The sequence below is a fragment of the Scardinius erythrophthalmus genome, assembly GCF_964197995.2.
Source record: "Scardinius erythrophthalmus genome assembly, chromosome: 25".
NCBI classification, from domain to species: domain Eukaryota; kingdom Metazoa; phylum Chordata; class Actinopteri; order Cypriniformes; family Leuciscidae; genus Scardinius; species Scardinius erythrophthalmus.
The window spans coordinates 15,999,607-16,027,195 of record NC_138245.1 but is presented as its reverse complement, the minus strand read 5'-3'; the positions used below and the strand labels follow the sequence as shown (position 1 = coordinate 16,027,195).

The 27,589-nt window shown below is 37.8% G+C and overlaps 1 protein-coding gene across 2 annotated transcripts in view; it reads left to right on the top strand.

The window, feature by feature from the left end:
- The window catches only part of tbl1xr1a (TBL1X/Y related 1a), a 74,185-nt gene extending 49,166 nt beyond the window's left edge, over nucleotides 1–25,019 (top strand). The window contains exons 3-17 of one of the 2 annotated variants that reach the window (XM_081357805.1): nucleotides 864–929; nucleotides 11,528–11,632; nucleotides 12,160–12,305; nucleotides 14,127–14,346; nucleotides 14,525–14,657; nucleotides 15,090–15,231; nucleotides 15,308–15,371; nucleotides 15,896–15,993; nucleotides 16,464–16,524; nucleotides 16,617–16,738; nucleotides 16,825–16,899; nucleotides 18,043–18,170; nucleotides 22,738–22,903; nucleotides 22,996–23,097; nucleotides 23,182–25,019. In XM_081357805.1, coding sequence (XP_081213931.1) covers nucleotides 11,575–11,632; nucleotides 12,160–12,305; nucleotides 14,127–14,346; nucleotides 14,525–14,657; nucleotides 15,090–15,231; nucleotides 15,308–15,371; nucleotides 15,896–15,993; nucleotides 16,464–16,524; nucleotides 16,617–16,738; nucleotides 16,825–16,899; nucleotides 18,043–18,170; nucleotides 22,738–22,903; nucleotides 22,996–23,097; nucleotides 23,182–23,208 — 1,542 coding nt within the window. In that variant the 5' untranslated portion in view covers nucleotides 864–929; nucleotides 11,528–11,574 and the 3' untranslated portion in view covers nucleotides 23,209–25,019. The remainder of the gene's footprint in view (nucleotides 1–863; nucleotides 930–11,527; nucleotides 11,633–12,159; nucleotides 12,306–14,126; nucleotides 14,347–14,524; nucleotides 14,658–15,089; nucleotides 15,232–15,307; nucleotides 15,372–15,895; nucleotides 15,994–16,463; nucleotides 16,525–16,616; nucleotides 16,739–16,824; nucleotides 16,900–18,042; nucleotides 18,171–22,737; nucleotides 22,904–22,995; nucleotides 23,098–23,181) is intronic. The other variant, XM_081357806.1, reaches the window with a different exon arrangement.
- The last annotated feature ends 2,570 nt before the right edge of the window (nucleotides 25,020–27,589 follow it).

Below are 27,589 nucleotides of genomic sequence, written 5' to 3'. Positions count from 1 at the left end.
GATTAGTCGATTATCAAAATAATCGTTTGTTGCAGCCCTAGTTAGCAGCATGAAAAATGTATATTACATACAGAAAGCGAGCAAAGATCGCTGCCCTTATAATCACTGGAGCTATCAATTACAATGTGAGGTACACAACGCTGCACTCTTGCATAAACTTCCATTATAATCAATGAAGCTGCTTTACTGTGCAATTCATCTCTTATTGACATTGTGTTTGTACTTTGTTGGCTATGATGAAAGGATTTGTGAGCACGAAGAACTCGCACTGAACAAAAACTCAGATTCGGACTAACTTAAATCAGATTGGCCATTGTGTTCACACACTCAATTGGCTAAAAAGCTCAATTAAAGGCACAAACATTCATTTTGGTGGCTGCAAAAATATTCATCTACATAGTAATGCTGACAGTTACACATACATTTGTGATATCCACCTGTTTTAAAGTCAGTCGACATGAGCTTTTAGCCTGTTGTCTAAATATAAAAGGCAGAGTGTGGACGGTTCATTTCCAAGAAAGACATTCCTTCTGGTATTTTTGTCTTGAAAATGTACGTTTTTCATCACAAAGAAAATTACAGGGAGACATTGAGATTTATTGGACATTTTAAGAAAGTCAATAGACACACTCATTCAGGCTGTTACCTTACCCTGGAGAGATGGGAAACAATAGAGAGAGAGACAGAGTCTCCCAGCAGAAAAATTGGGAAAGATCCATCTAAACTAGCAGTTGCTGCAGAGTCCACAAACATGCTTTCATTGACCTCAGACAGGTTGGTTTAATTGAAGCGTACATTGCAGGTGAAGTCCAGATGCTTGACAAATTCTGCTTCATTCAACCTTTTCTGTAATGTTATTGCAGGTGCTGAAACACTTGGGTTGGATCCTTAAAAAGCGTTTGCCTTGCGGAAATAGAGCTGATAGTGTGGTGAGTATAAATGCATATTGGTGCTAAGATGGCTTTTTTTCTCCTTAAGGAAAATGGAAAAACTTTTTTAGCTGCACTCTGTTTTTTAAAAGGACATGGAAAAAGTTACAGGTGTTTCAGAGACTGTTTTTGAGCAGGAAAATTCAGAACAGACTGCACCTTGTAATGAAAAGCCTTTCGACATTTCATGACAGCTTCCTCAACAATGATCATTGACAGTCAAACTAGACTTCAGATTTAACAAACACTATACACTACTGTTCATCAGTTCTTTTTAGCAATCTTTGATTAAATAGAACGTTTAAAACAGGGTTCACCAATCTCGGTCCTGGAGGGCCGCTGTCCTGCAGAGTTTAGCTCCAACCCCAATTAAACACACATGAACCAGCTAATCAAGGTCTCACTAGGCATACTAGAAACTTTCAAACAGGTGTGTTGGAGCTGGTTGGAGCTAAACTCTGCAGGACAGCGGCCCTCCAGGACCGAGATTGGTGAACCCTGGTTTAAAAGAACATAGGGGTGTAATGATTGACAAATTTTCTTGACGCATCGATTACAAATCCATTTGAATAATCCTATGAATGCACTTTAAAAATGCAGTATCAAATTGAATCTTACTCTGAACAGTCTCAAATTGAATTGATCTGAATTTCCAAAAATCATTATTGAAACAAATCGAAAACGTATTATTCGTGAATCTCGAGTCGCACCCTTAAAAGAACAGCTGCTATTTGAAATGGAAATCTTTTGTAAGTCCTTATTGTCACTTGTGAACAATTGAATGCTTCCTTCCTGAATAAAAGTAGCCTATTCATTTCTCCAGTCAATCAATCAAACATGTAGGCTATTAAGCAATTTAATATTCTTTATTCTCTTCTTAATTTCCTGACAAAGTGTTCCTCACTTTGCTTTGAAAAGGTTGAATTTTTCCCCTTTCATCATCAAAAATGGATCAAGTAGGATCAGAGCAATTTGAAAAGTTAAACACTCAAATGCTGTCTGACTAATTATCAGCACTCTTTGAATGCCAAACAATTTTTTATTTTTATTTTCACATACTGCTATTCGTCATCGATTTGTATGAGTTATGTGTTGTCATAAATTTCTAAAAATTGTGTTTTTGCTATAAAATCTTAATTATAACCGATACCAGTTAGTTTCTATCATGACTCATTGACTGATACACCACAGATCCAGAAAGCCACGTTTCCCACTAATAACTACACATTGTAGTAGCGTTTATGTGAAGGCAACTATTGTCTTATGCGCAAGACTGTCAGCAGATCATAAACTTAGATGGTGCCTTGGATTTAATATAATGGGCTTTTTATAATGGGCCAAAGGTGACAATTGTATCCCAAGTTGCCTTTGTCGGTCACTGTTGCGATTTGAGAACTAACAAAAGCTTCTTATCGTAATCACTAATGCTAATGCACTCCAATCAGAATAATGAATGAGTCTGTGTGTACTGGCACTCTGGCTATAGTAAGTGATTTTGGCAGGTGGTGATATGATGTAACCCTTCGGAACTGCTCCAGCCAGATCATGTTCCAGCAGACCTTTAGGCAGTGCCTGTCCCACATTCACCAGAAACAGCCCATGCGAAGATTCTACATGTGTAAAAACACACACCAACAGCAGAATCCGGTCAAAGGGGAGATTCCTCTATAGTTCCCCTAACACTGTAGATAACAACCCCCTCCCTGTTAACCAGGTCTCCACAGACCTTGAATATGTTACTCATTATTCATTTCTGCTGTCTGAGTTGCGGTATAGAGTTCCTGGAAACACTGTCAGTGCACTCGGTTCACATGCAGATGAATAACTCTTGCATCTGACCAGGGGTGGTTAAACGAATCTGGTATTGATTATTGGCTTTCTCTGAGCCCCAGTGTTGATGACAGTCATTTTTTAGCTCGGTCAGTTATCACTCTCTATCCACTGCGGTTTGTCACATACTGGTTTTCTGGATCTCTGTAGGTAACCATGTGATTCTCTCTCTCACACACACACACACCAAAAAAAAAAAAAAAAAAAAAAACACATCCAGCTCATAAGTCACCCCAATATCAAAAGGATAAGTGTGTGTATAATAAAGACATTTTGGTAACACTTTACAATAAGGTTTTATTTGGTATCATTAGTTAACATACTTTAGTTATTATGAACTAACAGTGAAAATACTTCTAAAGCATTTTTAAATTTTGGTTAATGTTCATTTTTGAAATCAAAAGTTGTATCTGTTAATATTATTTAATGGATCTGAGCTAACATGACAACAAAAACTATGAACAGTTATTTTAATAAACAAATACTGTAACAAATATATTGCTCATTGTTAATGCATGAACTAATGTTAACTAATGGACTTTGTTGTAAAGTGTTTAAGAAAGGTTTCCTCAGTTCCATATCAGCATATTAGAATGATTTCTGAAGGATCATGTGACACTGAAAACTGGAGTAATGGCTTCGAAAAAAATCTGCTTTGCCATTATTTTTTTTTCTGTGTGTGTGTGTGTGTGTGTGTGTGTATGTGTGTGTGTGTGTGTGTGACCTGCCGATAACGGATAATCTGATTTTCTTTCAAAACTATAATTAACAGCATATGCATACAAAAATCTACTTTTCTTCAATGCAACATTTTATTTTCAAAAAAAAAAAAAAAGTAAAAATGCTAATAAAATAATAACAAATAAACAAATTTCAAACAACAGCACAAATAAATGCAATAAAATAAAGAGAGAGATGAAATAAACCCGACTACGTTTTTCAGGTGGGTATATAGCCGTGCATTTCACACCTAGGCCTTCAGTGGTGTTACCTGAATTAATTACTTTTAATAGTGTAGCAGCGCACAGACTCTCTATAATTATTGTGAAATTGCTGTTTTTATTTTGCACAGTAATAAGGTTAATGCGGTGAGTTCAGAAAAGGCTGGGCAGAGAGAAACGAGCGAGTGAGCTCGGCTTGTTGGTTAGTGTTCAGTTGTTCTTGCGTTCCGATTATAAGTTCAGAAACGGAGCCTCGTCAGACGTTACAATAGTATGAACGTTTGAAAATCATATTCACCACGGAAAAAACGGGGGCAAAAAAGCATTATACACACCAAAACTACTGATTCTTTTTTTACACAAAATCCATCCTAATTTCTTTCCTCAAAAAGACTTCAATTACTTGGTTGTACAGGTTATCTGTGCGTTTCAATCCCAACAACCTTTTCTATCGCCATCGAGGCTAATGCTGAAAGTCGAGTCTGTCCCGTCGTATTTCTGGCATAAGTTTTAATTCGCTTTAGGGTTGAGAGTGTCTGCTCGACAGAAGCAGTGGACACGGCGACAGTCGCCACATGACGATGTGTACAGCTGACCCATGCTCTCACACAGATTTTTGAACGAAATCAATGAGATCAGCAGGACTTTTGCATTCAAAATCAGTCATGGCATACATTACAGTCAGTTCTGTTTTTACACGGACAGATCGAATATCAGCAAAGTGAATTTCTTTGTCTTTTGTTCTTTGAATAACATGACAGACAGCAGCAGGAATATTAGACTGCTGTCACTTTAAGAGTTTATGCACGGATCCAGTATTCTGTTACACATTGCGCGTTATGCTTCTCAACTAATTGGGTTGCAAAACTGACTGTATTTAACTCGCCAAGATGGCCATTTTGACATGATTTTGTGTGTATTTGACCGTTTAAGTGCAGCAAGACACTCATTTTGGTGCTTGGAACTCATAAGCTGCTTGAGACTGAGAGGCGGCTTGTGTGATCCATTTATATAGATCAGTTGTGAATAATAAAAGCACTATTTAACAGGAGTGAATGAGAGGAGACGGGTGTGTGTCAGAGAGCGAGAACGCGCAGCTGACGTTATTTCCTGTGCCGCTAGCAACAAAGTGTACCGGCTCGGAATCAGAAAGACTGTCCAGTTACCGGTTTGCCGATCATGTGGAAAATCGTCTGATTCCGGTCCCTGGCCGGTCGATCGGTGCATCTCTAATTGTAATATGTTTTTACTGTGTTTTGATCAAATAAACGTAGCCTTGGTGAGCATAAGAGAGTTTGTTGGGAAACATGAAAAAAAACAAAAAAAATCTTACAGACTTTTGATTATTCGTGTAATGCATAAAGAAAATGTTTTTTCCTTTTTGTGACATGCATTTATATCCGAATTAAGCACATTTTCTGGACAGCTTTTGTGAGCTGCTCCCTTGAGGTTCTGCATTGCGTTCCTCTTTTCACTTAGCTCATAACACATTTGTCCTTTAACATGCACATTAATGCCTCACCTTTGGTCCAACATGGTGTTGAATTTAGTGATTCAAAAGAAATGCTGTGTAGGCTTTATCTGGCTTACTCATAGTTTACCTCTGTATCTGCAGGCAATCAGGCCATATTTAGTGTCACTCATTAACGGAGGCAAATGAGTGGATTAGACATCCTCAGCACGTGCGTGTCTGTGCTTCAGCACATTAAATTAGCCCTCGGGATCATTCAGTTACAGGTTGGGAACATTGTTTTTCACGTAGATTCAAAAACAACATGCTGATGACTTGTCAGTGACGGTAGATTTACAATAATTGATAGTCACAGCGTGCGTGCGTGTAGGTATGCTAATCAGAATTATATTGTTATAGATAATTATTCTCTCTTTCATTTTTTTTCAAGTTTAATCAATTCTAGAAAGGAGCTGGTATCATTTGTAACACATTTCCTTTTAAATGCTTTCTTTTTTTCTGTAAACACAAGTCACATTGTTGTCTTTTAAAATGACATGCTAAACAGAGTTCTCAGAGGAGGGCAAAAGCATTACGCAAACCCCATGGTCCTCCAGCAATCCAGGCAGTTTAGGTCTTGTCCTCATATTACCCATTCTTGTTGCCCTCACGTCGCCTCCCTTCCGAGCGACTCCCACCTGTGCGCCAAAGATAAAATCATTGATATGATAGTCAGCATTTCATTACAAAAATGCTGTGAACATCCGCCTCAGACTGAAAAGTGACAGCAGCGTTCAGAAGCAATGTCACATGTGCTGATAACCTTCTCTGAAATGTCCTTTCACTCACAAACTTTACTGTTTTGAAAAGTTGCCATGTGGTGTGTGCTTTAGATTTAACAGTGTCTATGAATCCTTGAAGGATTTCAGATTCTTGTTAATAAAATTGAAGGCGTAAAAAGATCAAATTTTAAGTAAAGATGCAAGCTGCATGTATGCATTTAAATGCCATCATTTAACCTTATTCTACACTACCTATTCATACCTACATTATTCAAACTTCATTTTGGATGAGAAAATGTTTAGCCATAATGTAAAAAATGAGTTTTGCTTAAAGTAACTTATATTTTGCCTACTAAAATTAGTGATGCTTCGAAAGCCAATTTTGATGGATGAAATTTGACTCTTGCCAGCTGTCAATCAGCACTTGCCTTGTTTTTTGTTGCTTGTAAACGAGAATCATCTTTCACAGATGCTACTACTTAAACAGTGCTGGAAATGAGCAGTCTTTAGTCCTTTCAGAGAAGTTGCAGAATGACTTTGATCCAGCTTTATTGGAACTGAAACAAGAAAGTTTAATGATCCCACAGTGCCAGTGGTTTTTCGCTTTACGGGAGGTGGACTGGAAGTTAAAATACATTCTCCTTTCCCAGTTTAATGTGCAGAGATAGCTAGATGCAAGCCATCCGTAGGCTGAAGAGTGTAAACATTGTGGCGTTGTAACTGTAACTGAAGGATCCACAACGGCAGACCAATGTCATTTGCAGGACAGCGGTTAAAAGATCCTTAACAGAACGCACTACGAGGCCTGCGGTGGATGTGTACTTGTTTGACCGCAGCAAGTGGGATCCACTGACCTACTTCTAAGACACTTCACACAAAAGAGGAAGAGATCCATTTATGGTGTGTCATATTTCCCCCACCCCAACATGTTCAGACAGACACTGATGGATCCAGATCTCAAAGTAGGTCAGGTGAGGGGACGCGTTAATCTCCCTGGTCCATGTTGATTTGATTTCCCGCCCTTCGTAGAGTTGGTTGCATCACAAGCAGTTTAGGCCTGCATCTGTCTTAATGTCTTGTGACAGCGTTCACTAGCGTGTGGCAACGGTCATTGTTCCTGCCGGACTGATTGGGTTGCTTTGCCTTTGAACTCGACCTGATTGTTCAATGCTGACGGAGGGATGTGAGCCATGTGCTGATTTCTCCAAAAGCGTCTGGTGAAAATGGTGTTGACATAATTGCCTTGAAAAGAGGAAGAAAAATGGCACAATTGTCTGGATGTGGGGTGGCGGTAGCACGTCTGCTTCCGAGCTCTTCTGTTACCTTGCCTTGATTTACAAACAGCCGAGAGCTCCACATTTTAGGGGAAGACTGTAGTCGATAGCGTAGATGCCATTTTTGACAATAACAAGGCTAGAAAATTTGTATAAAAATGTAAATGGTTATATTGTGTACCTAGGTGTGCATTTAAAATTGATTCATTAATTAATTCTGAAAATTGTTCTGTAAATGTGAAGCAATGTTTGCCCCCTACAATACTTGGTTACATGTTTAATATTTAATTTAATGTTCACATCTATAATATTTCATATTTATATTGGTGTTTAACTATTTCACAATCATTTTAATAATTTCTTTGTGAAAATTACATAAAATGTGAAACAGTGTTTACCTTATTGACATACAATAAGTTAATGGTACATAACATTTAATAAATAATTTATTATAATTTTTAATATTATACAATACAACCAGTATGATTTAATATTAATGTCTTTATTAAATATAAACATTAATAATAATAATAATAACAACAATGTGTATATGTAACAGTTAAAAGTGTTAATATTTTAGCATATTGGTAGCTAAAATATTGAGATGGTTAAATTATTAATATTTTTGGTATCAAATGCTGACATTTTAGAATGATTTTTTAGATGTTTGACATTGCAGCATTGGCTCAAGTGATTGTGACTGAATTTTAAGAGTAATGATTTACGTTACACTCCACCAAGCTCTTTATCTCTGTAATATTGCTTAAAAAACAGGTCAAACATGACACTTTTGAGACAGATTTTTAATGCTTGGGCTTTTGGGATATTTTCCTTTGTGCTTAATTGGTGGAAGATGAACACTGACCATTGGATGCAAATTCCTCAAGACACTCTTTGCAGTCAGTGTTACACAAGAACACAACTCTCCAGGCTTCTCATTGTTCCCTGAGGCCCTGAGAGGTTTGAGAGGATCAAGTTCACTGTTGTCAAGGGAGTCGTGTGAAAAGCCCAACGTACCACTGCCAAACACACACACACACACACACACACACACCGAAAGGTGTAATCAGCCTCTTCTGTAGTTTACAGTGTGTAGATTTTCAGTGCTAAAACACTTTCTCCTCCTGGTTCAATGAGACGACTGTAAGTAAGCCATCTGCATGTTGATTTACAGAAGAGTGTAAAAACTGTCGAAATATTGCTGTTTGCATCATTAGCTTGACATATTAAAGTCGTCATGAAACCAAAATTGTACCCTATGTACTGGACTGCTCTCGACTAAAGATTTTTCTAGTCGACTAGTAGTCGTTCATTAAAGCGATTAGTCAACAAGTCGAGCATTTAAATTAATAAGCCATAAATCATAATAATGAGCCTTTAATTGCCTATATAAAATTCATAGCCTAATCAGCGCTCAAACCCACGCATAAAGCTTGCCACAGCGCACAGGAAAACATAATGATTATGAGTGTGTTGTGGGAAAAAAACAACAACAAAAAAAAAAAAACAGAAGGAGACTGTTTAAACCTTTTAATAATTTATTGGTAATGTTTTCGGCTTTAGATATTAAGTCGACGATGCTGGCTCATCATCTCCGCAGTAGTGAACACGCTTATGCATTTCATATGGATTACATAATCTGAGAATATTTATTTTCCATTTTTTTTAATGTGTTCATCAAAAGCAGACATTTCAGTGATTTCGCCACTTCCTGTGGAGGTTTTTTTCTGCGTCTAACTGACTAATACAATTTTCTCTTCTAAGAAGCCTCTTCTAGTCGACTACAGTTAGTCGTCTATTAGGGGGAAGCCCTACTTTTTACTTTGTTAGCGCACATTACTAGTCTTGTGGTGAACATTTAATCCGTGCAAGTTAATACACACAAAACACATGACGTCAGTTTGATGGCTTGGGTTGAATATTCTTAACCGTCAGTCTGCTATGAGCGAGGGATGGAGAGGAGATGCACTAAAATAAAACCCCTCCATCTATTGTCGGTTGCAACTTCAGGTTCACGGGGACTTTATGTATGTTAATATTTGTGAATTAATAATTTCATCTTGACAAATATTTTTTTTTGTAAATAAGATGGTTGCGCACTTTTTTTTTAACTACTTTCTTTTACGTTTTTAAATATATTTAAAAATATTATTGTTAATAATAATGTTTATATTTAATTACATGACTTAATATTTTACCATAATGGTTGCTAAATCTATTAATGAATAAATCATAATATCTTGAAAAATATATTTAAAAACTTTTAGAAAATAATAAAGATGTGTAGAAAATATTTTTACTTGGCTACACTACATGACATTTTTAGACTTAATAGATTTTTGACATGACGCTTCCAGTCATTAAATAGACTTTTTAAAGATTCAGTATTTAAAAAAAAAACTTTTTTTTTATTTTCTTTGTTATAGATTCTCTTATTTGCCACTTGTAGAGCAGCAGGAAAATGACTTGATAACCGTTTTCGATTTGTAAATTCCCTTGTGCGTGGCCTTCTTTGACATTATTGCTATAAAGTGGCCTGTTATCAGTCTATAAAGCGATAGCCGTCTGTTACACCTTTCACCCAAACCAGTTAAATAGTGTTTCCTCTCAGACTTCCCTCTCAGCCTTGAATAACACAGTACAAACTCCCTCACCCTGAGTGCTGGCGCTCCACTGTTACGCAACACACCGCCTTTGATTATACAATGAAGATTACTCTACACACTAAGCATCCTCCAGCACACCAAAATGTCGTCCAAGGCAGAGGACATATCATGATATTTGCATTCCTGAGGGCGTTTTACGAGGCGCAGATGGCGGTTTATCTCATGGAGAGATCCCTGTTTGCCGTGACCCGTTTCAATAAAAGCTCTTTCTGTGTCACGTCTATGAGGGAAGTTCCCCACCTGTGGTTTCTTTACTTGAACTAATGTTGCGGACTGTAAATGCCTGGAGTTCAAATGCCTGATTTATTGAATTGGTAGCGGTCCTCCTTGGTATCGACGTGGCAGCTCGATTATATAGATGAGCACTCTGCACTGTTGCAGGGATTTAATTTGGCTATGCTGTGAGATAAAAAGCATCGATTCGGTGGCACCGATTGGCCTGATTTGATTGGATGCTACAGTATCTCTGTTATCTGATTGGCTTTGACACACTGGCTTTTGATGATGCTCCTATTTGCATACTTTTGCATCATTTATGAGACGAACGCAAGACAGGCGGACTCTGAAAAGTTCAGCCAGCTAATTAAGCGTTCATCAGCAGGCCAAATGTCTCCAAAACAAGCTGTAGTCGGTTAAGAAGAGAACAGGTAGGTGTTACATCACATGACGGGACCGTCTAGAAATAGAACAAAAACCTCATTGCTCAAAAATGATCACAAGCAAAAACCCTGAGGAGACGAAAACCATCCCTCTTGCAAGCAAACCACATCCTATAACTGCAAACGGAGAGCGACGGGGAAACACTTTCCACTTCACTTCTCTGTATAAATGAGGATGTGATATGGAATGGCGGACGCAGAGGTCGTGAGGAAATGGGTCACTTTTCAGAATTAGCTTGTGGTTACGCAGCGTTTCGGTGTGAAACTGAAAATGTTTGTGCTCAGTGATGCTCTTTTCTGGAGGAAGTCCAGTGTCCAGAGCGGACATTTTGAAATTGTGGCTTAAATGTACAATTTTGGGTGGTTTATTCAAATAATACGCTCTACATGATTTAGCAAGTTGAGCAGTGTCCTTGAGAATCAAATGTGCAAATTTTGCTTTGCTTTAAATCACAATAAAGTGAACAATTTAACTGTGTAAGGACCAACATTTTCAGAGTGTCAAATCTAGGTCAGGTTTAATTTCAAGCAAATGTTCTTGTGCTATAAAATTAAACACGTCTGTAAGTGTAAACTGACATCTTGACAGCTCTGTAATGCCAGTCACAATGAATCCAAGTGTCAAACTCAAGTAAACAAAGGTATTTTGTAGTAGCCCTCATGTAAACATTTTCAGTGGCAGATGTTTTTACTGCTCTGCAGGTTTGGTGCAGCAGCGCCCCCACAGTGTAATGGCTACTTTAGGTACTGCGACTTGTTATTCAGTCATGCAGGAGTGTGGAGCCCTTGGTAACCTCTGGCAGCATAGTACACGCTCAGGTTCCTGCTGACAAAGAGAGCTTTTACCCCCTTATTTCACTGTAAAAGAGGGGTTTTTATATATACTCTTTAGTGGAAGGCAGGAAGCCTGGCAATATTCATACCTCTTCTGTTGTCATTTTTAGTGTCATTCTGTGAGATGGCTTTCTGATGTTGTTTTTGTCCTTTCTCTCTCAGGCTTGTGTCCTCTGTGTGCTGACCTCATGGTGTAAGCAGGTGTGAAGATGAGTATTAGCAGCGATGAGGTCAACTTCCTGGTGTATAGATACCTGCAGGAGTCAGGTAAGTGCTGCTTAAACAAAACATCCCAAAATTGTATCCAAACATACAAACTCATACAGCTCTTGCCATCATGGCAGTTAATAATAACCAGGAGGCTGTTAATAGATCCAAAAAGGACCAAAACATCACAAAGAAAGTATAAATCGAAACAGTCCGCATCTCTTAAATCCACATGACAGCTCATTTATGGCATTAATTGAATAATTTTCTCTTTTTTCATAAATTATCTACTAGTGTATTAAGTGAAAAAAAACACAAAAAAACAGCATTCATATATTTTTCATATACTGGTGAACTATTCCTTTTACTCTTTATTGCAGATCACTTGCGTATCTGTCGAGTAAACATAAGAATGTGATAACTTTTGAGTTTTGGGACACAAGCTGTTATCAGCATTGATTACAGTAGAACACTAGGACTGTTCACAGTCAGGCCGTTGTTTAAGGGAGTGCACATGATACCCTCCGCTGGAGAGAAAGTTAATCCAGCAAGCGTCACACTGAAGTGTTTATCATTCCCTCTGGCAGGGTTTTCCCACTCGGCCTTCACATTCGGAATTGAGAGCCACATCAGTCAGTCTAACATCAACGGAGCCCTAGTGCCCCCTGCTGCCCTGATCTCCATCATCCAGAAGGGCCTGCAGTACGTGGAGGCTGAAGTCAGCATCAATGAGGTGATATTACAGATCAATCAAGGAGCTTTTTTTTTTTTTCTAATTAACAACCACATTTGCATATTTACGATTTACATTTATTATGCAGATTAGTGAATCTTACAAAAAATAATACATTTGTTATATATAGGGAAACACTTCAAAAAGGCCCACACACTAGGGCTGAGCCAAAAACATTATCCAAATATTTTTTTCCATATCATATGATATCAATATTTGTCACGATACTCATTTACCATAAGTGGGGAAGGAAATGCTTTCCACATATTTGTTAGACCTTGAGAATGAATGTAAACTTGTTTGTTTATAATTTAACTTAACAGAGTAGCAACATTTTAAGTTACCTTAAAATCTGTTTTTCATTGTATTTTTTTGAGATTCTGTGTTTTATCATAACTTTTATTTTGACAGTTTGTCGTGAAGATCTTTCAGTTTCAGTTTAGTGTGTATTTGATGGTAGTTTTTCTCAAATGAAACTTGAAAAGCTCATTAAGTGACTCTCAAAGCAGCACTGGATATTAAGTTCATGTCCTCATATATTAAGACTGCAGAAGTGGAAAACACTGTGAGCGGCACGTCACGTGTGTGAGTTTGTGTATCAGACGAAACCGCTGTTCATTCCCAGAGTCACGCAGAAATCACTTATTAGCAACATGCACTTAATTTCAAGTAAATGTTCTTGTGCTACAAAATTAAACAAGTCTGTAAGTGTAAACACGTCTGTACATGAACGTGGCTGTCGTCACGTTTATTTCAGGCTGTTAGATTAATTCATAGTGAGTAAAACTGTCCAGAGCTTATCTTTATTGACGTAAATTTTATACTGATAAATGCATATATATATATAGTATAATGCTTTGTCCCAGTGGTTCTAAAAAATAGGCTTCAGTTTAATAATGTAAAATTATAATTTCTTATTTTATTTCTTTTAGTGCTGTCAAACGATTAAAATATTTAATCGTGATTAATCGCATTAATTTCATAGTTAACTCGCAATTAATCGCACATTTTTATCTATTCTAAATGTCCCTTGATTTCTTTTTGTCCCCAGTATTTTTTCTCATTGTATCAACATGGAAAAGTGGATCGGCTTGCTTTGTGCAAATGTTTTTTTTTTTAAATTGAAAACAACATTGGCATATACTGTATTGTTCAATTTCACACTAACATTCTCACTTGAAGCAGTCATTCACACTTGGAGCAAATAATCGCATCAGAGAATTCACATCAGCTGTGTGCTTGGCCATCAAGTGGTATTTCAGACTGGACGTGCTGCGATGATAGCATAGTTCACAACAACAAACACACCGATCACTTTGGTCTTGTCAATGGAACCATTTGGCAACTTTTTAAAAGTAAACTTTCCATTTAGAATCTTGTTGTATCCATTTCGGCGTCTTGCGCTCGCCATCCACTCAAAACATAACGTTAGCCTACTACTCTTTGGCTAGCTCGCAAGCCCAAACAAGTGTGTGCGGCGTGCCTGTTGTTTTGGTTACCGGTCTAGCCAGATTTGGTGTGGTGTTGTAGTTTTTTTAACGTTACTAGTTGTTGCAACAGCATGTGAAAAAAAACAAACAAAGTTTGCTAGGCCAAAAAGAATGTTAATCTCGCAATAAAAAAAATTTACGCCGTTAAAATGGGTTTGTGTTAACGCCGTTAATAACGCATTTAACTGACAGCACTAATTTGTTTATTTGGGTTGAAGTCCACCCTGCAGATGTTTCTGTGAGGTTCACCCAGATAATGATATTGGTTGATGCACACAATCCCTTTAACGTGAAATGAGTGCATGGCTGACATGTTGATTTCTGTCCGCAGGACGGCACACTGTTCGACGGGCGGCCAATTGAATCTCTGTCATTGATCGACGCGGTGATGCCCGATGTGGTACAGACCCGGCAGCAGGCGTACCGAGACAAACTGGCCCAGCAACAGGCCGCCGCAGCGCCCTCTGCAACCAGCACCAACATGCAGGGTAACCCCAAAAACGGAGAGAACACCGCAAACGGAGAAGAGAACGGTGCTCACGCCTTACCGAGTGAGTCACCGAATAATTCTGGAACACATTACATGTTTATCATTGTTCTCAATGATTGTTTTTTGAAAATGTTACATAATATTGCAAATTTTCTAGCTTTCAGTAAACTGTGGCTGTAAATCAAAGAGCTGTTGCATCCTTCCTCTTAATGATAGACGTCATGTGATATCATGTGCAGATAACCATGCAGACATGATGGAGGTGGACGTGGATGTGGAGATCCCTCAGAATAAAGCCATGGTCCTGAGAGGTCACGAGTCGGAGGTCTTCATCTGCGCCTGGAACCCCGTCAGTGACCTGCTCGCCTCTGGGTCAGTTATATAGTCTCTTTCCATCACTCTTTTTCATCCATTCATCCTTACGGAGTACACAACAGGAACGCAATGATCCAGTACCTGTATTGGTAACGGTGCTAATACTGACCTTTTTAAATGGATCGGTATCTGTCAGATGTGTCAATACTCTGGGTTAGTCATAGCGTTACCCTGCACTTTCAAGCTCCAGAAAGGCTATACAAGTATCCAAAAGTTTACTTTGGCACTCTAGTAACATAAATTGTAATTTGTAGCAGCAGCAGTTTATATTTTAAATACCAATCCATTCCAAACTGTGTGAATACATTATATAAACATCAAGATTAGAAACTGTCAACAGATCTGTTATTGGGAAAGAACGAGTGTGATTGGTGCATTTGTAGATGAAAGGGAAGTCAAAGAGTTATTTAATACTCTGGCTCTCCACAGGTCTGGAGACTCAACGGCACGCATCTGGAATCTGAGTGAGAACAGCAGTAGTAGCTCTACACAGCTCGTCCTGAGGCACTGCATACGGGAAGGAGGCCAAGATGTGCCCAGCAACAAAGACGTCACATCGTTAGACTGGAACGTGAGTTCAGCTCTGACAACACTCTCTATGTTCTGTGTATATTGGAAGACTAACGTTTTCACCTTGTGTTTTTCAGAGTGAAGGTACACTATTAGCTACAGGCTCCTATGATGGCTTTGCAAGAATATGGACTAAAGATGGTAAGCAAAGTTATTTGCCTTCTGTATCAATATGCTTTTCTCTCTGTCTATTCAGCAGTCTGATAAATACAGAGTTCTGTCATGAATCTCTAGGTGGCGCAGTATGATAGGTCCTTAACACAATCTGCTTGCAATCACATCCTTCCCTATAGGGCGCAGCTGATTGGTTCCTTCTGTTTCAGTAGCTAATAAGCTTGCTGCTCCACCTTCAAATACTTGATCTGCATTTGCTGTAGCAGTGCAGCGCGCTTTCAGAAAGCCTCCACCTTCCCCAGCTCCACCTGTATAGATATGCTAAGTGTAATTCATGTACGCTATGTTGTACAGCAGCATCATGTCTTTCTTGCCCACCGCAGAGTGTTGTGTATGTATTGGCAGTAGAAATTCCTATACTTTCTCTGCAGCAGCAGCAGCAGCAGCGTAGCAGATCTATTCCGCCAAGACCAAATATATCAGCATTGTCATATCCATTATAATGCCAAACACTCTGAGAGTTGTCATGACAGTACTGTGTTCATTCACAGGTAATCTGGCCAGTACCCTGGGGCAACATAAAGGTCCAATTTTCGCATTAAAATGGAACAAAAAAGGAAACTTTATCCTCAGCGCCGGTGTTGATAAGGTACGAGAAAGAAACAACAGTCTGTGAAGTGTAGTAAGAAAGCACTCAGAACAATAGCAACATGCTACAAACTACTGCAATACCGCATAGCAACACCCTGACACCTAAAACGATAGTAAATCTGGAACAGGGTTTCCCAAACTGGGGTTACTAAAATATTTGATTAAATACTTTGTTTACCTGCATGTCTTGTGGTAATAAACCAAAATCAGAGAACCATGAACATGCAAAATTATTGAAATATTCACTTTATCTTAGGGGGTTATTTCATGTAAACATTATAGGGGTTCGACTGACCAAAAAGTTTGGGAATCCCTGACCTAGGACACTAGCATTGTAGTTCTGTAGATCCACTACTCATATTTTTTTTTTTCAGAAAATGTAAGTATCTAGTGAATAATTAAACTAGTTAATAGTTTATATTAGCCTACCCTGTCACAGACGAGTTAATATTTCCTCCTTTTCTTCAGACAACAATCATTTGGGATGCTCACACAGGGGAAGCCAAACAGCAGTTCCCGTTTCATTCAGGTTCACAGAGATTCCACTTTATTATTCATAATATTATACTAATATTGTGTAAAATGCTCTTATGCTGTGGCCTTTTCTCCCTCTCACTTCAGCACCCGCTCTGGACGTGGACTGGCAGAGTAACAACACGTTTGCCTCCTGTAGCACAGACATGTGCATCCATGTGTGCAAACTGGGCCAGGACCGACCCATTAAGACATTCCAAGGACACACAGTAAGAACTGTCTGCTCATCCTACTGTTTCCTACACTTTCAGTCTGCCAAAGGGATGAATATCAAACTGTTTTTCTCTGTCTCCAGAATGAAGTTAATGCAATCAAATGGGATCCGACTGGCAACCTGCTGGCGTCGTGTTCTGATGATATGACTCTCAAGGTAAAAGCCCTTACCACACTGGCTACACTATATAGAAATTCAGAATCGTATTTTCATATTGTGGAATCAAGATGACTGCAAGTTAGGGCTGGGCGATATGGCCAAACAAATATCTTTTTTGGTTAAATGGCGATATAAGATATAAATCTCGGTACTTCTCGGTTCTCGGTTTTCTCTTTGGATAAAGAAAATCTGTATTTTAAGAAAAAAATTATTTCACAACCCGCCTAATGATATCCTACAAACAATGTTGATATTGAAGAATATGGAAAGACATATAGTGAATGTAATGTAGGCTATGCAATATATTATGTGCAAAAAAGGTGGTTAAAGTCACATTACATTCTACATTGTAACATTACAGTCTAAAAACAAAAATAATGCTTTTGTTTTAGGCAAAAACCTTTAGTCCAAGGCTAAACTAAAAATGAAAATAAAAACAAAAGCACAAACTAATTATATTACCCTGAATTTGATTACCCAATTATAATGGTCAATTTCATAAAAAATATACTTGTAGGTTTAAAATTCCACATACGGCACATTTATTATCTTCAACAACAAATATTTTAGCAATATGTATATTTTAGCCAAAATTATTGCGCTACTATTCTACTGTGCTCCGTCTGTTTGGCGCTCATTCACGGAAGCTTGAATTTTATCGGAGATTCACTTGCAGAAGGCTCGTCCTCTCCTGACAGAGAAATGGACGTATTTGTTTGACTTTCTAACATTTACAGATGAAGAATATACTTGTGAAATGTAAGTTAAGCACTGAGGAAACATCTCAAACGCATTAAACAGCCCAAGTATTTATCTGTCAGTCTGCAACAGTATCTGACAGGGCAAGATGCTTTAAACTTAACTATATCCTACCAGTCATTTTGAAGACCTTAATGTAAGCTTGTGTCATGTTTAGGACAAATTGTACTACACTTTCACTGCAGCAGCTCACACTGCGTCCTCCGCTATTTTTCAGATGTGCTCGTATCAAACTACTGTTTCGATATAAACGGTATTGCCTCATTCCAAAAAAAAAATGTCAATATATCGTGCAAGTACATGGTGCACATTTCATAAGGTGTTTTGAAAATGCAAATGCTGTCCTTGTGATCTAAATCATTGCTTCTTCCAATGCCCTAGATCTGGAGTATGAAACAGGACACTTGTGTTCATGATTTGCAAGCTCACAGCAAAGAAATCTACACTATAAAATGGAGCCCCACAGGTCCAGGAACCAACAACCCCAATGCCAATCTAATGCTGGCCAGGTATAGTCATCATCCTTTAATATCCAATTCACCAGCTGCTACTCTGATAATAACTACTACTATTTACAAATGGTACAGAATTTTCCCACAATCAATCCATCCACTGTTGTACATCTTCTGAAAGAGTACAGAATCTCCAGATCAAAAAAACAAGTGAAGAAGATAGTTCTTTTCAGAAGATAGTCGACTAAAAAGAGAAACCTGTAATTTAGAGCGTAAATGGAAACAAACTAATTTAGAACTTTAGAATCGCGTGGAAAGACAGTATGTCACATTATAAAAAGGCCCTAAAAGCGGCCAGGGCTGAGCACCTCCGCAAACTAATAGAAAGCAACCAAAACAATCCAAGGTTTTTATTTAACACCGTGGCTAGACTAACAAATAAACAGACGTCACCTGAACAAAATATCCCCTTACAGTTTAGTAGTAATGATTTCATGGACTTCTTCACTGAGAAAATAGAAAGCATCAGAACCACAATTGTAAACGTTCAATCTTCAATCGCACCTTATAATTCAGCCTCAATTATCACCCCGCAAGAACAATTACAGTGCTTTACAACTATAGAACAAAAAGAGTTAAAAAAAACGTATGACTTACTCTAAAACAACAACATGTTTATTAGATCCTATACCAACTAAACTACTGAAAGAAGTGTTACCTATAGTGGAAGAGCCTCTCCTCAATATTATTAACTCATCTTTATCTTTAGGTCATGTTCCAAGAACATTTAAACATTTAGCAGTTATACAAACTCTCATTAAGAAACCACAATTTGACCCACATAATCTAGCAAATTATAGACCCATTTCAAATCTTCCATTTATGTCTAAAATATTAGAAAAAGTGGTGTCCGCTCAACTGGGCTTTCTTGCAAGAAAATGACATCTATGAAAAGTTTCAGTCTGGATTCAGGCCGCACCATAGCACTGAAACTGCGCCCGTTAAAATCACAAATGATTTACTTTTAGCTTCTGACCAAGGCTGTATCTCAATACTAGTTTTACTTGATCTTAGTGCTGCGTTCGATACTATAGATCACACAATACTCTTAGATCGACTACAAAATTATGCTGGTGTTCAAGGACAAGCATTAAGCTGGTTCAAATCATACCTATCTGACCGCTACCATTTTGTCTGTTTAAATGGGGAAAAATCGATCCTAACTTCAGTAAACTATGGAGTGCCGCAGGGATCTGTGTTGGGCCCTCTATTATTCTCAATATATATGATGCCACTTGGAAATATTATAAGGAAACATGGAATTAGTTTCCATTTTTATGCTGATGACACTCAAATATATATTTCATCACGGCTGGCTGAAAATGCTAAATTATCCAAATTGACAGAGTGTGTTAAAGATATAAAAGATTGGATGACGCGTAATTTTCTTTTATTAAATCCAGACAAGACAGAGGTACTACTTATCGGTTCAAAAAAACGCCCACAAAACCTCTCACAATACAACTTTAACATAGTAGGATGTCCTGTTACTTTATCCTCTACAGTAAAAGACCTGGGTGTTATACTAGACTGCAACCTGTCTTATGATAATCATATTTCATATATTACAAGTACAGCCTTTTTCCACCTTAGAAACATTGCTAAGCTACGTAATATGCTATCAGTTTCTGATGCAGAAATGTTAGTTCATGCATTCATGACCTCGAGACTAGATTACTGTAATGCTTTATTAGCTGGTTGTCCTGTATCCTCAATAAACAAGCTACAGTTAGTCCAAAATGCAGCCGCTAGAGTTCTTACTAGATCAAGAAAATATGATCATATAACACCGATTTTATCATCACTACATTGGTTACCTATAAAGTTCCGTATTAATTACAAGGTATTGCTACTGACTTATAAAGCCCTAAACGGATTAGCTCCAGTCTATTTAACGGATCTTATATCGCCCTATAATCCATCACGCTCTTTAAGATCACTAAATTCGAGGCTTTTGGTCATACCTAGGATATCCAGATCCACCAAAGGAGGGAGAGCATTTTCACATTTAGCTCCAAAACTCTGGAATAGCCTTCCTGATACTGTTCGTTGCTCAGACTCGCTCTCCCAGTTTAAAACTAGATTAAAGACGCATCTCGTCAGCCAGACATTCATATAATATTTTTAATCTTACAGTTAAATCCGGCCTCTAGTTCATAAACGCCAGAGGAGAACTGGCCCCCGACTGAGCCTGGGTTCTCCCAAGGTTTTTTTTTCTCCATTAGGTCACCTGATGGAGTTTTAGGTCACCATTAGGTCACTTGATGGCGTTTTTCGGTTCCTTGCCACTGTTGCCTTTGGCTTGCTCAGTTGGGGATATTTAATTTCATTTAATGAATCAATAATACTATTGATCAGCCTTACCCAAACGTAGACGTTTTTTCTCTAGAAACAAACCTTGTGTTATTTTGATTTAATACTGTGAAGCTGCTTTGATACAATCTGTATTGTGAAAAGCGCTATACAAATATACTTGACTTGACTTGTGTCATTAAAGTTGAGTTGAGTAGTCGCTGATGACTTTATTAATGAACAAATAAGCTTGAACCTCGAGCTGAGACTCAGACGCACAGATACGGCATATGACAGCGCTGCCCACAAGGCTATTGCTCCTACAAAACAGCTTATTTGTATCAGTTCTTTTGTCTTTGGGTTGTTATTTTTCTCACAGATTTCTGCTCGTTCTAAATCAGATACAGATAAAGTAGGATACAGATACTAAATCAGATACAGATAAAGTAGTAAAGATTACATTTCTATGATCGCATTCGTGTGAGAGAGAGATTGCGTGTAAATTGTAGGGGTGGTGAAAAAAATCGATTATTGATTAATCGCGAGTATGTTATGGACGAGTATGAATCGATTATCAAATTTTCAAAAATCGATTTTTTATAAAAAAAAAATTAAAAAAAAAATCCACTCTGCGTGCATTTAGAGCATGTTATGTTATGAGAGGCGAATCACAACTACTTCAGAAAACCCAGCACAGTATAGGAACTACCAGGCAGTGACGTATGTGTACGCTGAAATAAAAAGTATTTCACCTCAGAAAAACGGACGTTCCTGTCCTGTCAGCCGTTATACTGTACTCGTAGCGCACACTCTTCAATTGCACGCGCAAATGCGGAGGGGCGCGCCGTGTATCGCTTCACTGTATAGTGCAAAGTGCAAAGGAAACTACGAGCATGCAACGTTGTTCGTTGTAAATTAGTAAGTCATGAAATAAAAGTAAAATACCAATAAATCACGTTACTGGTAGGCTACGTCATGTGTTAGCTGAGAAGGATTTGCATGCAGGCATGATTTTCATTCTATTCACCAGGAGCAGTTTCCATGTTTCATTAACAGTTCTTGTTAGTATTGTGTATTCACCATGGTAACTGTCGTTTCAATATTAACGCCAAAATGCCACTTTATTTTCACTTTGTGTTATTTTTTATATTTGTAAAATACTGTGGTGGCTCATACCAACATTGTATTAAAAGCTAGTTTGGTTCAACTTGATGAGTCACAACACAATGTGATGTATTCATTTCTGTGTTCTACAGAACATAAGCTACATACAAATAATTCTGAAGTTATAACTACACGACACAGAAAGTGCTTTGAGTTGTTACTCAATAAAAGAGTTATGTAATTCAGCAGCTGACTTTTTTTAATACTGCAATCACTTAGTGTATTTTTATTTACTGTTGTGAACTGGAAAATCAATAATCGCTAATCGAAAATCGTTAATAATCGAAAATCGACTGTAATCGAATCGGGACTTCAATAATCGTAATCGAATCGAATCGGGAAATCAGACAGATTAACCACCCCTAGTAAATTGCACCTGGGTTTTAGTTACTAAGAAATATATCCTAAACTTTTCAGTTGCTAAGCTTGATAAATCACAGAACTGTTAACAATACATTTCTGCGCTTCCGAATTTTACTGTGTGCGCGCAATCTGCACGCGAGCATTATAATGCAGCAGCGCATTAGTTTAGAACGCCGATTAACTTACTTGTACTCTAAGCTGTTTAAAACGTGCATTCACCTGATCAATTTTGAACATCCAGATGGTATAATCAAACATATCTTGTGGAGCGCTCCCAGAGTATGCATTTATTTGTCATTTTAACTGTTGAAAACAGTGTAAAAGTGGACTTCAAAGGCTTCTTATTCTGTTGTGCCCTCTATAGACCATGATCAGCAACTAGTCGACGTCAAGCTTAAGCATCATAACAGAGCATTAAAGTCGACCAGTCTGTGCAACTCCATATGAATTTTATACATTTTGTCTAAACATTTCCTCTACTTTTTATATTTTGATTTACCTTTGCTGGCATATAAAAAGTAATACTGTTAAATATAAGCTTTAGCAAATCTCAAAATTAATATCTATCACTTGTAGCATTTAACAGTTTATTTTTAAATTTAATAAGTTTCCATGTTGCCATTGATTGGTTAGCGGTATTTGCCAGTTTCTTTTACGTTGCATCCCCAATAAAAATGTGTGCTGTTAAATAAAGCCATAAATAACCTGAACACAAACTGATTGTGTTATTCTCTGACAACTCTAGTGCTTCCTTTGACTCCACTGTTCGGCTTTGGGACGTAGATCGAGGCATCTGCATCCACACACTAACCAAACACCAGGAGCCCGTGTACAGCGTGGCCTTCAGCCCTGACGGACGCCATCTAGCCAGCGGCTCTTTCGACAAGTGTGTCCACATCTGGAACACACAGGTAAGACTGGACCTTTTCTGATTCAGCAGATGCAGAGCAGATGCAAACACCGCAGCACGATCAGAACTCTCTTGTCTGTGTCATTTCCACAGACTGGTGCTTTAGTCCATAGCTACAGAGGGACAGGGGGCATTTTTGAAGTTTGCTGGAATGCAGCAGGAGACAAAGTAGGAGCAAGTGCGTCGGACGGCTCTGTAAGTACAAGCTTCCTCTGTGCTGCAAGCAAAGGTTATGGATATGTGTTAATATGTATGTAATATTTTTTGTTTTCATTTTAGGTTTGTGTATTAGATCTGCGGAAATAGCGCTACTTGCTGGAAGCCATGGACCGACTATGAATGTGTACATAGCCAAAATGACTGTCCCTGACCCTCAAACTGCTACAGTCCCCTAGTGAACCATGGCCAGCCACTACAGACAAACAAACACAAGCACCCTGACGCCACGGGCCGAGCGCAGAGGATGTGATTCCAACCAGAGACATTCAAATGACTTTTGTAAGGTGGGGAAAAAAAACAAACAATATAGCCGAGGAAGAAGAAAGACAAGAGGACTGGTGTATGTACCAAATTTGGAAGATATTTTACTATTTGTCCTTCAAAACCAATCTCATCAAAATAAACAAACGAAAGGATTTTAATCTTTGTTGGTAGTTTCCGTTTCAGTATGCAGACATATCAAGCGTTTTATTTTCTTTCCCCCCTCTCTTTCTTTCACACATTTGATTTGACGTCACAGCTGCATGATTCCAGGACTCATGTTTTCCCCCGTTTGACACAAGTACAGTTATTTAGTCTTTTGGTACTGGATGTTTTGTGATTTCAACAGTGTGGGGACATGAAAAAAAAAAAATCTATTTTCAATCTTTTTCTTGTTCTTCGGTTTTAGTTTTTATGCTATGGTGTAACTGTTATCCCCCTCGTACCCCGTTCCCCCCCAAATGAGGTACATTAACCACAAAACATAAAAAACAAAAGAACAGGCACGCACATCTTCAGGAAATACATCTGTTCACTCTACTATATTTATTTAGTTCCCCTTAAAATTAACACCAACAATTCTGTTCCTCAGGTCGAGACGTTTGAGCAGCCGAGGACCGTTTGACATGCATGCAGATTAAAAACAAAAGACTTGCTTTAGGTTTGCAGTATTTCGAATTAAACTCATCAGCTTATTTTCAAACATTTTAATAACTGGATTATTTACTTTGTCTTGCAACTCCAGGCAGTTAAAAATACATTACATTAAACATTGAGCATGTTTTTTTTATTGGAGAACTCAAAACTTAAAGCAAGTCTGATGCTCAGAACATTGAACAAACATCTGAATGACATTATTTAAATGCTTTTGAAGGTAAAAACGACATTTTGGGATTTTCTGCACTACCATGTGAGATGCTGATGTTCATTTACAGTAATTGCATGCATGAGGACAGTCTATACTAATGTGCTTTTGGTTTTTCTCAGTGTTTAGACGTTAAACTTCCATTGAGGGGAAAAAGTAGTCACAGACCCAAAGAGTGCAAAAGTCTGTCTCTGTCCCATGATAGAGACTCTGAATCTCTTTTTCCTCCCTCAGAAAGATATTTTAGGACATCACATGATGTTTAACCTTGAATTTTAAACAAGGGCGTGGTATTTGGTCTGTATAAAACTGATAAAAAACACATCTGAACACTATTTATTACAGCCTACGACAACAGAAGGGTGTTTGCTCTTCTCTGTAATCGCCCCAGCGTCTGCCTGCCCACAGCAACCTTCAGTTCCCCAGTGTCATTTCTAATCATTATTCTTACTGCGTCTGTGTCTCCTGGACTTTTTGTACTCTTTTAAAACTTTTGTAATTCATATTTCTTTGTAGCTATAAAAAGAGTAAAGAAATAAGCAAAAAAGAGAAAAAAAAAGAAACCCCAACAAACTACTGGAGGTCGGTTTGAGGGTGTACAGCTTAGACCTCAGTTTTGCTCACTCTGAGTCCCACGTGTTCTCAGATGTCCCCACACCTTTGTTTCCCCAGTCAAACATTTTGGTTGCAAAAATTCCCCCTTGCATTGCATTGATCTGTTTTGTCATTTGAATCAGATCTGAAGTCCAAAATAAAGTATATTTTGATATTATGCCTGTGGTTTTTTTTTTTTCCCTGATTTGTCTATTTAATATGAAATGATGCTGTAAATAAACTTTCAGAGTTCCCAAATGGATAGAGTGACTTAAAAGAGCAGTTCAGACAAAGGAGAAAATCCATTATGCACCCTCATGTTATGTTAATTCAGTAGTTCCTAACAGTATTGGTTTGTATCTGGTTAATCTTGCTTCACTTCTTAACAAGAAGGACATCTTATTAGGCATTTAAGATATTGCTATCGCTTTTCCACTGTAATATGTCGAAGAAAAGCTGCTTAAACTTGAGTTTGGGGTCAGTGAGATTATGGGGTTGTAGCTGTGAAATGCTTATTACTTTCTGTTATAATGTATCCAAAAATATAATTTATTCCTGTGATGGCAAAGCTGATTTTTCAGCATCATTACTCCAGTCTTCAGTGTCACATTATCCTTCAGAAATCATGCTTAATATTAATATCAGTGTTGGAAATAGTTGTATTGATTACTATTATTTTTGTGGAAACCTTGATAGATAAATAGAAATAATTAAAAAGTTCAAATGAACAGCATTTATATTAAATAAGAACCTTTTATAATATTCTAAAATATCTTAAAAAAAAACTTCATTCAATTTATTAAACGTGTCAGTACTGACCCCAAACTTGTGTGTGTATATATATATATATACACACACACACACACACTTATATTAATATTAGCAATAGCAGAATTCCTGTTTTTGGTTGAACTATTCCCATAAGAATAGTTTAATAATAGTCATGCTTTATCATTAGATGCAAGTAATTTTGCCAAGAAAGTATATTTAACCATTTATTACATTATAGCAATAAAAACAATTTTAAAAACAGAAAACTGTGTATAAATAAACTAAAGTGGCGTGATTTATACATGCGTAAACATCTCAAACCCCTTGAATCAAAACACCATATTTATTCTGCGGTTTATTCCTTGTCAAAGCTCTCCAGCCTTGCTCGTTAAATCACAAATTGATCTACTGGACAACAATAATAGCCCATGATTCCCTTAAAGATCTCTTTGTTAATAGTAGCAGCTTTTCTGGGAACGTTGCTATGGTTTGATCGTGCGACTGCGGACTTAATCACTGGGCATTGTTGACTAAATCAAAAAATGCTTCCATAACTCACTGAGAGTACATGCAATTTACTGGATTAAAATGAAGTGGGGGGATATGAAATATATTTTTAGCATGCATGAATGAGGGGTCATTTTGCCTGAAGAACAACTATAAATCTTTTGCGTGAGACGTCATCATGATAGCAGTTTTGTAAATGACCGCCAGAGGCTTGTTCTGTGATCAGTGTGTGCTACCATCCACAGTAGTGAAAACATTAGCGGTGTTGTGTGTGTTGGGTTTGGTGTGAGGTAATAACTGTCCATTCCTGAGGGATCTCAGCTGTTGTCCCACCTGATATCCAGTCTCTCTCATCCAAGAGAAGAATTGGTGTGGAGGATGAGCGACACGTTCTCAGTGATCTCCATGATGGTCTGGAAGATGTCGTAAGCCACAGCAAACAGGAAGTAGATGGGCAGCAGCCAGTGGAGCCTGAAGAGTCTCTCGCTGGCCTTCAGAGGAACCGCCAGATGCCTGTAAACATGAAGAAGCAGTGAAACAGGAGAACGGATGCACATGCAGATGCACAGATGCTCAAATGTACTCACTTGAAGCGCTCAGATCTGGAGGACCTCAGCATGAGGAAGATGAACAAACCCACCTCTGTGTTTAAGGAGAACGAAACCACTTTGTCAAGCATCACAACAAATCCCTGTGCAACAGAAAATAGGATAGAAAAGTTACTTAATCAGGATTGAAGTCAGTGTCGTTATTATTAACTACAGTTAACTAGCAACTAGCTGAAATAAGTTAGGGGGTAATGATGGAAATAAAGCTGAAATAAAGTACAATATAAATATTAAATGAAAAACTATCAAATGGAAAAAAAAAGTTGAAATACTAACAATAAAATTGAAGATACATTTACATATATATATATATATGAAGAGTTCAGATGCAAAAGCCTCTAAGTGCCATCTGAAATTTTCTTCTAGAATGATCATTTATATAAAGCTTGTATATTTTAGTTCAGTAATTTCACTTAAATGGCAATGAAAATTACCTATTAATTGCCATTTAAGTGAAATTACTGAACTTAAATAAATGAGCTTGATAAAAATGATCATTCTAGAAGAAAATTTCAGATGGCACTTAGAGGTTTTTGCATCTGAACTCTTCATATACACTCACCTAAAGGATTATTAGGAGCACCTGTTCAATTTCTCATTAATGCAATTATCTAATCAACCAATCACATGGCAGTTGCTTCAATGCATTTAGGGGTGTGGTCCTGGTCAAGACAATCTCCTGAACTCCAAACTGAATGTCAGAATGGGAAAGAAAGGTGATTTAAGCAATTTTGAGCGTGGCATGGTTGTTGGTGCCAGACGGGCCGGTCTGAGTATTTCACAATCTGCTCAGTTACTGGGATTTTCACGCACAACCATTTCTAGGGTTTACAAAGAATGGTGTGAAAAGGGAAAAACATCC